This window comes from Sarcophilus harrisii, chromosome 3 (genome assembly GCF_902635505.1).
Source record: "Sarcophilus harrisii chromosome 3, mSarHar1.11, whole genome shotgun sequence".
Classification (NCBI taxonomy): Eukaryota; Metazoa; Chordata; class Mammalia; order Dasyuromorphia; family Dasyuridae; genus Sarcophilus; species Sarcophilus harrisii.
In genome coordinates this window covers 55,876,928-55,891,793 of record NC_045428.1, presented here as the reverse complement: position 1 = coordinate 55,891,793, position 14,866 = coordinate 55,876,928, and the positions used below count along the sequence as shown (strand labels likewise).

The window sequence follows — 14,866 nt, the reverse complement described above, 5'->3', positions numbered from 1 at the left end:
GGAATATTTTTAATGAATGAAAACCAAGACCAGCGAATAAATAACCTTTGGCCTCACAAAGCCCACAGTAGGATTTTCACTGTTACTTATAGTCTCTTGTTAAAGTCTTCATGTGTAAGGTTTTTTCACTAGTCTCTAGTGCTCATATCTCTGACTCCTCTGAGTGTTGTCTCCATGATCAATTTCCTAAGGTATGGTCGTTACTCTCTATATATGAAATTCAGGGGAGGCTTTGATTAAAAATGTTTGTGAGGCACTCTCAAGAAAGCCCTGGAGAGTCAGGAATGAATACTAATTGGTGAAGAACTCAAACTTTTGCATTTATAAATATAGATAATTATTTTATCAATGCATTTTAGTGTTTTAATGTCTTGAACTTTTTGCTTCCAATAATAATTATTTTAATTAAATGATTTTGCCAGAGTCCTTAAAATATTTCTTAGGTTTTGGCAGTGTATACCATTTTAAAGAATCAATATAGTATTTGTATCATATTCGGATAGAAACAGATCCTTATGGGTAGCAGCATATTGATCTAGAAAACCACAAATTAATGTTTTATTTCATATTTGTTTAGTTAAACATTTCCCAATTACATTTTAATCTGGTTCAGGAGGCACTCTAGGAGTCTGACTGTTTAGTGGTAATTATAATTTTGTGAGGGAAGTCTGAAAGCCTTGGGTTCTAATCATATTCTACAAAAACAGTAGACTGACTTTCTTTCTGGAAGAGGTTCATGACTTCAGGGAGGTGATGCCATGACATGCAAGTGAATTGGATTTAAGTGAGGGAGGGCTGTACAGGTCACCTGTCTCACTTTCCTTTTCAGAATCATCTGGGTCTACTGGTCAGGTATAGGTTAAACAACTGGTCATAACCCTGGATGAAATGGGAGACTTTGGCATTTTTTTAAACTAAGATCTTCAACAGGTCTTAGTTTGAATGAGGCCACTTCCATTCAATGATTAAGGCAAGGTAGCAATCAAGGCAAAGAATGACCTCTTTCACTAAATCAAAAAAAAAAAAAAAAAGAAAGAAAGAAACAAAATCCAAATAAATAAATAAACAAATAAAGCTGGGAGGGGAAGACCCTCAAAGATTCTGGCCAAAACAGAAATGATTGCTATTTCCTTCCTTCCTTCTCTTTTCTCCTTACCCTCTTCATCCCTTCCCTCTCTGTGTCTCCACATAAGGTATCATATCCTTATCTACAAATGTCCTTAAAAACTTTTTTTTTTCCTTTTGAACCTGAAACCCTCCCAAGATAATTTGGGGTTTGCTAGCAAGATTTCTTTCTTAAGGATCATGCCTTAAATTAAAACTACTTTAACTCTCTTTGTGCGTCCTAGGCCAAGCCCTATTTGGTGATAGTTTGGGTCCTGATTGACTCAGAGTGGATGTAAATCTTATTCTAGATACTTATTAAGTATATGACTCTGGGTGTGTCATTTCATTTTTCTAACTTGTTTTCTTATCTGTGAAGTGAGGATATTAAACTCTACCTCTGTGTCATGTTTATGACTCCTCTGTGTGCTAACTTGTATTTTCTTTAAAATGATTACTTATAAATTTTATACATCCCATAGTGTTCTGCATAGTGCTGGGAAAGATTACAAGATGCTTTTATAAAGAGAATTAATTGAAGGATCATAGAAAAGGGGCTTCAGAAGCCATTTGATGTAACATCCAAATGAAAAGGCAGAGAGAGATTGATTTACCTTAATTCAAATAGTTCAGGATCATAAGGGTTAAGACCTAAACCAAGGACCTCTGACTCCAAAGCAATGTTTTATATTTTCCCATTACCATGCCATGTGTTTAAGTTTCATGACTGCGACTCTTTCCAACAATGAGATGATTGAAGACAGTTCCAATAATTTTGTGAAGAGAGCCAACTATACTCACAGAGAGGACTGTGGGAACTGAGTGTAGATCACAACATAGCATTTTCATTCTTTTTGTTATTGTTTGCTTGCATTTTGTTTTCTTTCTTATTTTTTTTCCTTTTTGATCTGACTTTTCTTGTGCAGCAAGATTATTATATAAATATGTACACATATATTAGATTAACATATATTTTAACATGTTTAACATAATATTGGATTACTTGCCATCTAGGGGAGATAGTGAAGGAAGGAGGGGAAAATTTGGAACACAAGATTTTGTAAGAGTCAATATTGAAAAAATATCCATGCATATGTTTCAAAAATAAAAAAGCTTTAATAAAAAAAAAGTTTCATTACTGCAAGCTCTCCAAGTCAAAGATTTTATAATTTTGACAAAGCAAATAAAGTAGTAGCAAGTCAGTTTCAAGATCATCAATGTAATGATCTACACATAAAGAATGATATTATAAACAAATTGAAAGAAGATAGGATAGTTTATCTCTCAGATCTATGGAGGAGGAAAGAATTTGTGACCAAAGAAGAACTAGAGATTATTATTGATCACAAAATAGAAAATTTTGATTACATTAAGTTAAAACGTTTTTGTACAAATAAAACTAATGCAGACAAAATTAGAAGGGAAACAATAAACTTGGAAAACATTTTCAAATTCAAGGGTTCTGATAAAGGCCTCATTTGTATAATATATAAAGAATTGACTCAAATTTGTAAGAATTCAAGATATTCCCCAATTGATAAATGGTCAAACGATATGAACAGACAATTTTCAGATGAGGAAATTGAAACTATTTGTAGGCACATGAAAAGGTGCTCCAAATCACTATTGATCAGAGAAATGCAAATTAAGACAATTCTAAGATACCACTACACACCTGTCAGATTGGCTAAGATGACAGGAAAAGATAATGACGAATGTCGGAGGGGACATTGTTGGTGGAACTGTGAATGGATCCAACCATTCTGGAGAGCAATTTGGAACTATGCTCAAAAAGTTATCAAACTATGCATACTCTTTGTCCCAGCAGTGTTTCTACTGGGCTTATATCCCAAAGAGATTTTAAAGGAGGGAAAAGGACCCACATGTGCAAAAATGTTTGTGGCAGCCCTTTTTGTAGTAGCAAGAAACAGGAAATTGAATGGATGCCCATCAATTGGAGAATGGCTGAATAAATTATGGTATAAAAAAGTTATGGAATGTCATTGTTCTGTAAAAAAACAACCAGCAAGATGATTTCAGAGAGTCCTGGAGAGGCTCATGTGAACTGATGCTAAGTGAAATGAGCAAAACCAGGAGATCATTATACATGGCAACAGTAAGACTATACGATGATCAATTCTGATGGACATGGCTCTCTTCAACAATGAGATGATTCAAACCAATTCCAGTTGTTCAGTGATGAAGGGAGTCTTCTACACCCAAAGAGAGGACTGTGGGAACAGAGAGTAATTCTTACTCTTTCTGTTGTTGTTTGCTTGCATTTTTTTTTCTTTCCCAGTTTTTTTCCTTATTGATCTGATTTTTCTTGTGCAGCAAAATAACTGTATAAACATGTATACATATATTGCATTTAACATATATTTTAACATATTTAATATGTATTGGACTACCTTCCATCTAGGGGAGGAGATGGGGGGAAGGAGGGGATAATAGAAGGCTTTGCAAGGGTCAATGTTAAAAAATTACCCATGCATATGTTTTGTAAATGAAAAAAGCTTTAATTTAAAAAAGAAAAGAAATACAAAAAAAGATCATCAGTGTAAAAAAAGTAAACTACCATTCATAGAACAATTTACTTTAACATAATGAAATATTAATCCAAAGAAGGTATGTTTATTTTAGAAACTGACTTAACCTTAAAACAAATTGCCCTTTATCTTTTTAGATAAATTTAGAAATGAAGAGAACCACAAGGAGTATGTTGGTTTGTAGATGTTTCTTCTTGTCCCCAGATTGCTGATCTAAGCATTTAGTGACATTCACAATCAATGGTTAAGAAAAGATTAATCAATTGCCATTAATAATAGTTCTGATTATAATCCATATATTATAATGCATGGTGGTAAAATACAATGAAAGAGAACTTGAAAGCAGTTACTCATCTTAACTGCATGGAAAGTATTCTTATGAAATGGCTCCTCAGAGAAATCAATTTGACATTACTTTATATTAAGAAGTTCATTTCTTTATTTTTCACAAACTGAATTGAGGTCAATGATACTAACTCGGTCTTCTTCCTTCCTTCACAGAGCCTAAAGTAAGCTGCAGATTAGGTCGGTCTGCATCCACATCAGGTGTGCCTCCTCCATCAGTTACTCCCCTCAGGCAAGCCAGTGATCTGCAACAGAGCCAGGTACCATCATCGTTAACCAATCGTGAATGACTTCATGTGACGCTCGCAACATGCCAAATGCTTCTCACGTCTCTCTGTCTGTCATTTGTTACTTGTAAGCTCTTGACATTTGCTTTTACTTTTCTATGTGTGCATATGCGTGGATGAGATGGGTTGTGCAGTTGTGTGTCCCATCACCTGGCAAGGAAAGTCTGCTCTTTGCTCCTGGTGGAACTTTCTTTGCTGTTCGTCCCCAAGTTGTTTCTTTTTGTCTCTATTTTCCATCATTCTGTAATATAAATGTAGCAAATTTGTACTATATGTATTAGCTTAGTATTTTTAGTCTTTTTCCATGTTTTATGTACTTTTATACTGTCTTTAAAAATTTATCAACATTTGATAAATTTAATTATTTTATTTTCTGTAGGTTTCTGTTAAATGTCTTGCTGTAAACACATCAATGTTGTCACCAAATTTGTACATACATTTGAACTCTGGTCTTATTGTACTGTAACATTTGTGCCAGTTTCAATTTCCTTTAGCTTGGAGCATGATTGTAAAACACTGTGAAACATTATTGTCCTTATAAATGCTCATATATGAAATTATTTTGATTAAAGATGGCAGCTCTTCTCTCTTCTAACCTAGACCATGTAGACAAACTGAACAACTGAAGAGAATAATTTTAATCCTATTCATGAAAAATTGTAGAATAAGAATTCAAGGTTAAACAAAATGTCTTTTCACAATAACTGTGTCTGTAATGATCTCAGAGATTCTAAGTATTCCTGAATAGTCAATGAGACTATAAAATGTTATCACTTGAAGTGACAAGGGAAGAAATTAAAGAAGAGATAGGTTCAAACACCATGTAATGTTGTATAATATGAAATGTTAACATACTTTTCATTTGAAGGCATGTTGTATTTTGGGGTTTTCCTAGTTTTCCAGAACAATTAAACAAGCAATTAGTAATTCTAAATATCATCTCTATTACATGCCCAAAAGACAAATGTGTCAGTTTATAATAGTGGAGGGAATTTCAGCATGTAGAATTCTCCATACCACTGAAAGCTCACTTCTAGATTTTCACTTTCTTCCAACTCCTCCTCTGCCTTCCAATAATAACAACAAAATCTTACCAATAGAAAATAGAAATTTATTCTATCTACTTTTATTTGTGAGATTATCAGTGATTTTGACATGTGCTTCCGCCTTCATGAGAACCTTTCCTTGGTCAATTGATGTTAATATTCATGAAATTCATTCCATATGTATATATACAGAGAGAGAGAGAGAGAGAGAGAGAGAGAGAGAGAGAGAGAGAGAGAATAATAAAATGGCACCTTATGAAACAAATCCACAGAGGACAGAGGACATATCCTCTATAGGGAATGACCATTACTGAAAATAGGAATTATACACTTATCAATTATTCAAAATGTCAGGCCATTTGAAAAATGTGAACCAGCAGAATAATTGTACTTCCTTCTAATGGGAGGCTGCAGTGTTTCTCAGTGTTTTGTACTGACCTAATGTGCTCATGCTTTGATTTATGAATAAGAGAGGCACTCTGCAAACAAGACATAAGTCTGGCTTCTTTCCGACAAAGGCACCTTGACTGCTCTTTAGATGATCTACTTTCTAACTAAGGAATGAATGGAAAAAGCATTTAGAAATGAATTTAAATAGTTGGAAGGAGAGGCAATGTGGTTGACCAGTATTATAAGAGGGGAAAAAATGCTACATTTATTAAATGATCAAATAAACAAGAAGGAATTACAAGAAAAAATTTCAGTTACAGACTAGGTTATTATTATGAATGGAATTAATCTATAGTATGGTATATATATTTTTGCTCTTGCATTGCCCTTTTCTTTTTGAAGAAATTCTCTGTATTCCTCCCTTTAACTCACTTCTGATAACTTCCACAATGTATGTTCAAGGGAAGTGGAGAAAATCTTAAGAAGGTAACTATTGAAATAAAGATAATGGTCATTGTGACAACATCAGTATTTATAAAATCATGCAATTTGTATCTTCAAACTATCTTGTATTTTCAAGAAGAATGAAAACCTATGAGCTCTAAGGGAAGCAGTAGGAAGCTTCTATCATCAGTGTTCCATTATAGGGTGTAGAGGTCACATGTAGCATTAGCTCAATCCAGAGTTCTTAGTTTTTTCTTGTGGTATGGACCCCTTTTTCAATACATAGAATAAGATTCATTGGTTTACAAAGGAGATTAGCTACATTGAAATAAAAGCATGATGTTTTTTTCCCACTCAGGTTTATGGATACCATGAAAATTACACATTAACCCCTTTGGGGTCTATAGACTACAGTATCTCTGGCCTAAATGGTTCACATATCTATGGTCTGGAGTTGTAATAGTACTATTTTCACAATGCTATTATATTGTAAAGTTTGAGATGTGATTATGGAACCAAGAAATGTTTAATCCCTTCTCCTAATAAATCGTTAGTTGGAAACAGTCTCCTAGACTTATTTAGGAGACTACCAATTGTTTGACTCAAGCATGAAATGTATTTAAGTTTGAACCATCAGTAATTGAATTGTTTTGTCATCAAATCACAATAGCTTCAAGAGCTGTGTGATACTATTTTGGGATCTAGACATCTTCATTTGCAAACCAATGGGTGCTAGAAGAGAACATTTTGGATGAATATGTGGCAAGATTTCACTATTCATGTCTTCCAATATTTTCCCTAATACAAATTTTTTATTTATTGTCACAGATATAGGTGCAGGAGTACTCACCTCCCTTGGTAAAATTAAATTACCTTTAAAAATATGCATAATTTTGGTGAAAGCAAGCCATAATGGAATGAGCATTGGATTTGGATTTGGGGGTCCTGGGTTGTATCATGAGATATGTGATTTTGGACATAATTTTTAATTATGTTCAGTTGTTTCATATGTAAAATGAGACAATGAGATTACGGACTTATAAGTTTCCATTTTAAAAATGATGATCCATTTTGATTGTCTTTAAGTTCATTCTTCTCCATGAGGTGGATTATTCTCTTTTCTCTTCAGAGACTGTTTTCAATTCATTTTTTATAGTTTGTCATTTGCAACATTTGTAATTTATTTGCAATGGCCAGGAGCCTCCAGGATCCCTAGGAGAGAGTAAAAACTGATTGTTTTAACAACAAACTTAGCCATTGAGCTGTAAATCCAGAACCAGGAATATGATGATTCTATTTGAATGGCTTTGGAACATATTTAGGAGCTATAATATTACAAACATAAAAACCATAGGACCTTTTTGGCTCACTCTTTGGAGAACATTTGGTAAATATAGAATGCTGTCATTAACACAGTAAACTTCTCCCAAAACAAAGAAGAAAATTCTACTAAAACACTGGGAAAACCAAGGCAAGCAAGATATTGCTATTTTCTCTAAATTCAGTCATATATATAAAGCAGAGGAAAACCCCATAAAACTACAATCCCTGGAGATGTGCCTCCTTTGTACCGTCATATATTGTGGCATTTGCTATTCTTATAAATTCTTGAAGGTTGGGAAGAATTTCTTCACCAAAAATTAGGGAACAATTTTCTTAGTTGCAAAATGAAATCTATATGGATTTTAGTATATGAAATTCAGCATTCAAGTCTTGTATTTTTCCTTCCCATGGCAAAATTTAAAGCTAAAAACTCAGGACAAAAGGAAATAACATGCAAATTACAAATATAGTAACATTTCAGAGAGTGAATCCTCAAATCCACAACTGAGAACAGACCTAATTGCTCAGCAACCTCTCCTACTTCTTTTTCCATTGGAAATAATGGTTTGATTCTTACTGCAGCAGGGTAAGAATATAGAAGCATTTGTTAAAGTCCTGTATTAGTACTATTCTCTTTTAGAAGAGCAAAATAATTTGTTTGAATTAGGATTGTCTCATGTACACCATTGACTCAGTTTATCTTGGAAGGTGCTCTGGGAAATTGACCTTTTGAACTAATCTCCATTGGGAAGAAGAATAAGTTTTTTTTTTTAAGCAGATTCTTGTCCAATGCAAGAAGTATTTAATAATGAACTCACTATATGAAAAACACTATATAAATACAAATCATAGTAATTAAATGGTTTGTAATCTAAAGCTTATATAATGATATTACATAAAATTTGCAAAATGTTTTACATATGTTAACTCATTTGAGCTTACAAAACATAAATCCACATATAGAACCATGTAATTTTGATCTTAAGTGACATCCAAGAAATCATGAGACTCTTCTCATGACAGTCCAATTGAAACATGGACTACTATAGGAAGTACATACAAATCTTGAAAAATCTCAACAGAAAACACTTGTGCCCACATGTGTTGCCCATATTTTTCTGCCATTTTTTGACATTAAAATGAGAGGTTTTCCTCATAATACTACAAAAGCTTTCCTTCTTTCGGTCTTCAAATCCTTAAGCATTTTTAAGGGTTTATTTGTATACTAGGAACTTACCTAAGCATTAAAGATTCAAAAATAGTGGCAAGAAAGGCCTCTGCCCTTGAGGAGCTCATATTCTAATGACAAAGACATAGAGATAAAGAGGCAATGCTTTTCTGGCATGGAAATAATGTCGCATGAAGAAGAATTCAACTATTTCTGCTAGGTCTTGGAGGGCAGAACTAAGGGTAATAGAACTTAGAAGGGAAAAAAATTAGGCTTAATTTAAGAAAATAAAATTCCTATCAATTAGAGCATTACAGAAGGGAAAGGAGATTCTTTGGAAGGCTATGGGTTGCCCTTCAATGGAAATTTTAAGCAATGGCCATATGACTATTTGTCAGTTGGTATATAGGCATGAGGCTTGGTCAAGGTATGATTTAAATTAGATAACCACTGAGATCCCTTTTAACTCTAAAATTCTGAGATATTTTTTATGATTCTCTGTAGAATTCATGAAAGGGAAAAGAGGGAGATGTAGCTGGGAAGGTAGATTGGAGTTGGCCATTCATACTGGTTACGTTTGCTTTTGTAGATAAAGGACTATGAAGTGGAATCAGAAAGGCTTATTTTATTATCTACATTTCAAAACTTATTATTGGCCATACCCAGCTGTGAGAGTTAATTACTAAAAACAAAACAAAGTAAGCCATAAGGAAATAAGCATTTGAGGATTTTAAAACAATAACTAAACTCTGAAAGAGGCAGAAGTGACGTAGGAAACTATCACTGGAAAGTTGCAAACACTCCCTAAGCCTCTTGGATTTTTTTTACCTTAGTTCCTATGGAAACTAGGAATTCTAATTTTAACATAGTATAATCAGTGATCAGTATAATATCTGTATTTTGTAGGTGTTTAATAAATGCTTATTGAATAAATGAATCCTTTAAAATTTTCTCTTCCAACCTTTTATTTATAGGTATCAATATTATTACCTATTACCTAGGTAATACGGTTGTTAAAATGTTTCTGCATGTTGATAAGTATGATTGGTAGCAATTTTTCCATGTATCTTTGAATGTTTCCTTATCACAGGACACATTACTGACCTAGAGCCAAAGGCAAGGAGATCCATTCTGTTGAAGGAATTCAGAATCATAGATTCAGAGACATATTTAAATCAAAGGACTTGGATGCAAATCTTACCTCTGACACTTATTATCCATGTTATCAGGACCAAGTAATTTAAGCCCCAGGGTTTCAGTTTTCCTTATCATAAAATGAAGGGATCAATACTAGTTGAATTGTGAGATCCCTTACAACTCTAAATCTATAATCCCATTACCCTAATATAGACAAGTGATTTAGGACAATCATATCCATAAAAGTTCTCTTGCACCCTCCTCCCCCTTAGTCTAAGTCCATGAAGTAGACCTAAAGATAGATAATATTACCTAACATTCATATAGCGCTTATTATGTGTCAGGTACATTGTTAAGCACTTTATAATTATCTCATTTGATCTCATAATAAAAGGTGCTTTGAATCAAATATCACCATATTGTCTCCCTTTTCTTTGTTCACAAATATTTTATTACTAAAAGGTCTAAGGAGAGGCATGGTGTGGGGGCTGTGTTTTGTGTGTGTGTGTGTGTGTGTGTGTGTGTATGATAAAATATTATTCTAAGTATGGTAGCTACTCAAAAGTAAAGAGAGAACATAGAAAACCAATTAAATATAATAAGATTATGCCTGAAACTGTTATTGGTTAGGCATTTAGAACATTCAACTCCCCCTTCCTCATCTAGTCCAAATGTATTTTAGTCAATAAACATGTATTAAGTGCCTACTATGTGTCAGACACAGTACTAAATACTGGAGATATAAAGAATGGTAATGACAGTCCTTGACCTCATGGTACTCACTATCTAATAAGTTTTAGAGGTAGGAATTTATTTTAGTTAATAAGCATTTGTTAAGTATCTTCTGTGTGCCAGCACTGTGCTAAATAAGCATTTTGTCTTATTTTTATTCTTTTGTGGCAGAAAACAAAGCACCAAATTATATCTGCTCTGTAGAAGTTATGGGAAGATGTAAGGAAAGATCCATTTCAGCTCTAAATTTTATGTTCCTATTCAAAACTTGGCTTGGGTTAAGACATTGGATATATGATATAGGAATGAAGAGTCTAACTATGGAAAGTAGGGAGATAAACAAGCAAATTAGGGAATAGTTTTGCTTTTTTTTTTTTTTTTTTTTTTTTTTGACAATCAAAGAGGCAGAGTAAAAAGGATGCTTATGTTAATACAACATTTATCCAACCAAGATATTTGAATCCTTGAATAAGGTGAACTATTTGAGTTCCTTCTCTCATCTTTAATTCTCAGCAATAGAATGAATTTATTGAGTCCATTTCTTGTACATGGATTTTGTTTTCCAAAGATTTGCCTCAGAATGAATTGTAGAAATGTTCTCTGCTTCTCTTCCCTGAGATCTAGGGGCTTCTAAGCCTTCATATGCCTTTGCAGCAAGTATCTTGCATAAAAGGCTGGAGGGACTGGAGGGGACAGAAGAAAGAAAAATGCATTAAGCATTTTCAAAGGTGCCAGTAATGAGATTGGAGAAGAGAAGTATATCCTGGTCATCTGGAAACCATCATTGTTTCTTCTTGTCTTTAAGCCAAAGTGCTAAATATATATATATGACATATTTAGAACATATATATATATATATATATATATATATATATATAGGACATATTTAGGACATATATATATATATATATATATATATATATATATAATCTCAGGCTAAGGACTCAGAGAAAATTATGAAGCCATTTTCTATCAGGGAGTTCTACATTACAATCTTACAGCTCCTTAAATTACTTATCTATGTGTTTTTTAAAAAAATGAATAAAAATAATATTACATGGCAATTGGTTCCAGCACAACCAAAGCTCAAAGGATGTAATACTCACCCTATGACCTGGACATGGCATTTTGTGAATCTAGGGTTACTTAAATGCAAGCATTTCCATAGGGCCTCACTAAGAAGCACCTGAAGTGCCAATGAAGGGAGGAAAGTCCTTAAACATTAGAAAGGAAGGGAAGTAAAAAAAGTGTAATTTACAAAGTAGCCAAGCATAATATTGCCTCAATTCCATTCTTTTTCCCTATGTAGTAAGGCTACTAAGAGACAAAAAGGGAGGCAATTCATTCACAATCCCCATTAAGACAATCTGCCTGCTCTTAAACAAAGGGTTAAAAAAAAAAAGGAAATCATGAGAAGGATTCATTTATAGTCATTGAAAACAATCTACATAACCCTGTGCTTTTTTTAGGCTACACAAAAGAATTTGCATATAACAATAGCACATATTTATATCATATTAGAACTAGAAATGACCTCAGAGTTCACCTTGCCCATTTTAAAGATGAACAATTGAGGTCCAGTGATTTTCTCAATATCAGCCTAATAGAAGGGATGTGAACCCCTGATCTCTGACTCCAGAGTGACTATTCTTTCTACTTTATTTTGCAGTTCTTGTAAGATTTGCTTCCTTTCTAGTGTTGGGGGGAATGTTTATTGAAAACATTTGTTTTTAACATGGAATAAATTTCAACCTGCTGTCTTCCAAATGTATAGTGCTTTAAGGTATAGAAAATGCTTTCCTTAAACTAATCTTACATCAAGTGCTATAAGTATTATTATTCTATTTTATAAATAAGGAAAGTCTCCTCTGGACAAGTAACTGCCTCAAATTCTTCATCTTTAAAGTAGAGATAAATATAGTATCAACAGATAGTTGTTTTGAGAATCAAATGAGATAAAGTATATAAAGCACTTGATAAATGTTAATGTGCTATATAAATGCTGCCATCTCACAGGGGTCCTCATACTACTGCCCACAGGCCAGATGCAGCAGCTGAGGATGTTTATCCCCCTCACCCAGGACTATGAAATTTCTTTATTTAAAGGCCCACAAAACAAAGTTTTTGTTTTTACTCTAGTCCAGCTCTCCAACAGTCTGAGGGACAGTGAACTGGCCCCCTATTTTAAAAGTTTGAGGACCCCTGTAAGCTATTGTTATTATTAATAAGTGATTTGTTTATGACCATGAAGCAAAGGTTTGAGGCATAACTCAAATCCATAACTCAGATCCATACTTCCAATTCCCAATCCAACTCTCTATTAATTTTACCAAGTCACTTCTCCAATATTGGATTGTAAATGTATTAAAAAGGTTCTTATTTTTTTTAGCTTTCCCATCACATTGGTATAACTTTTCATTTCTAAGTCAACCCAATCAATAAAACATTTATCAAGTGCCTCCTATGTGCCAGGCATTGTGTTAAGTGCTAAATTCTTTTCCAGGGTCAACGGGGTCTAGAAAATCTGTTCTTGTGCAGTTGATCCTTCACTGTATACAGGAGCCCATTTTTCTGTAACATTACAAATTTTGACTCCATTAACAGGTTATAATGCCTTTGAAAGAGAATAGATTTAAGGAAGTACCTTTATTGGTAGTACATGAGAGTGGTAGCCTGTTCTTTTAATTTTAGGTTGTATAAATTGGACCACATCATAAGTATTTCAGCTGATTTGTTTTTGGTCCAGACCTGTGATTTCCTATAGAAGCTCCTAGTACTAACATATCATCATCATCGATGATTGGTGTTTCAACTATATCTTAAAATCTTAAAGATAAAGATGAAGTATAAAATTTATGTAACTTTCATTTCACAAAGCTACTATGTTCCAGAAGTAGGATTTGAAACCAGGGCTTCTTGGTTGGAAGGTCAATTCTTTATGCTCTATATCAGGTTGCTATTTCATGTACTCACTTAATATAATAATGCATATGTCACAATGCAATCCCCTTTCTTGAAAAAAGTGATATTTAATAATTTATGAGATTATGCTTGATCCTGTGGAATTTGTATTTCTAATAATAATGTCAAGGGCTGTAAAATGATATTTAATTATTTCCAATTCTAACATACTTATTTAAAATATAGTAACAAAATAGTGCTAAGAGAAAGATATTCGGGTCACTTAAATAGTTCTCATATCCAGTAATTTATACCTCATGTGTGAAGACCGTGTATTTTAAAATCAGCCAGAGTCAGGAATTCAGGTTAAGGGAAAATCGTCAATCTTTATTCTCAGTGAAGAAAGATCGGAGGTAGAAGAGAATCGGCGATAGCAATGTGTGCAGCTGAGTCAAGAAGCTAGCTAGACCAACAGCCACACAACCAGCAGCTACAAGCATGGAACCCAGGCCAATCTTTCCCAGCTTCTCTTCCTGTCTCCTTCTCTGCCCCCACCCACCAAAATCGTCATTTCCTATACAACACATCAGTACTTGCATAGAGAGTGGGCGGGGGCCATCTTTATCCAATCATGTATATTAATAGAGTATAGTCCAATTACTATTTAGCCTCACGCACTTGGGACCTCAGTGCATCAGCTCAAACCTCAGACCATTACACTCATGGTTTGAAGGATTGTTTTGTTTCTATTATTAATTTTCTGAGTTCAAATATAAGCCTGGACTTTTTTCCCCCCACAATGAACTCCATAGATTTCTGGGAAATTGACACATGAAGATAAAGCATCATTATTGTATTATGTAACATATGAAAATGTTTAAACGATAATGGCTGTGTGTTTTCTTTTATACTGCCTTTTATTTGTTTATAAATTTTTCCTCTTAAATACTAGACTAGTCACATGACTTATTGTTTCCATGGGAGTTTCACCATGATTAAGAACAGCAAAAGGACAGTATTCCTTTATTTCTCTTTTTCACAAACATAACTTACTGAGTTTCCAGGAAAAGCCAGGGGAGAATTTAAAGATAGAAGGAAGACCTGTAACTATTATTTCTATCCATGAGCTAGACCATATATGCCAATTGAATTTTCTCCATCTGACTATTTGTCTTCCACACCCTTAATATAATATTTTGTTTCAGATCCCAGGGATTTCTCTGTGAAGAGAATGGAACATTGTATGGAATCTTTATAGAGAAATTCTATCATGATTTTTTTTTATAGAAACACCTAGCTAATGGGGAAAAGTATTTTAACTGTAATCTATTAGTTGATGATACTTCTTTCATTTTCCTGTTTCATATTCCATTGCAGTTCCCACTTCTGGTGCCAATTGTTTCCCAAACAGCTCCTGAGTGTTCTGTAATCTATATCACC

The 14,866-nt window shown here is 33.6% G+C and overlaps 1 protein-coding gene across 1 annotated transcript in view; it reads left to right on the top strand.

The window, feature by feature from the left end:
• The window catches only part of NYAP2 (neuronal tyrosine-phosphorylated phosphoinositide-3-kinase adaptor 2), a 298,614-nt gene that overhangs the window by 246,489 nt on the left and 37,259 nt on the right, over positions 1 to 14,866 (top strand). Inside the window, exon 7 of the mRNA XM_031957951.1 lies at positions 4,155 to 4,258. Within this exon, the coding sequence (XP_031813811.1) occupies positions 4,155 to 4,258 (104 nt within the window). The remainder of the gene's footprint in view (positions 1 to 4,154; positions 4,259 to 14,866) is intronic.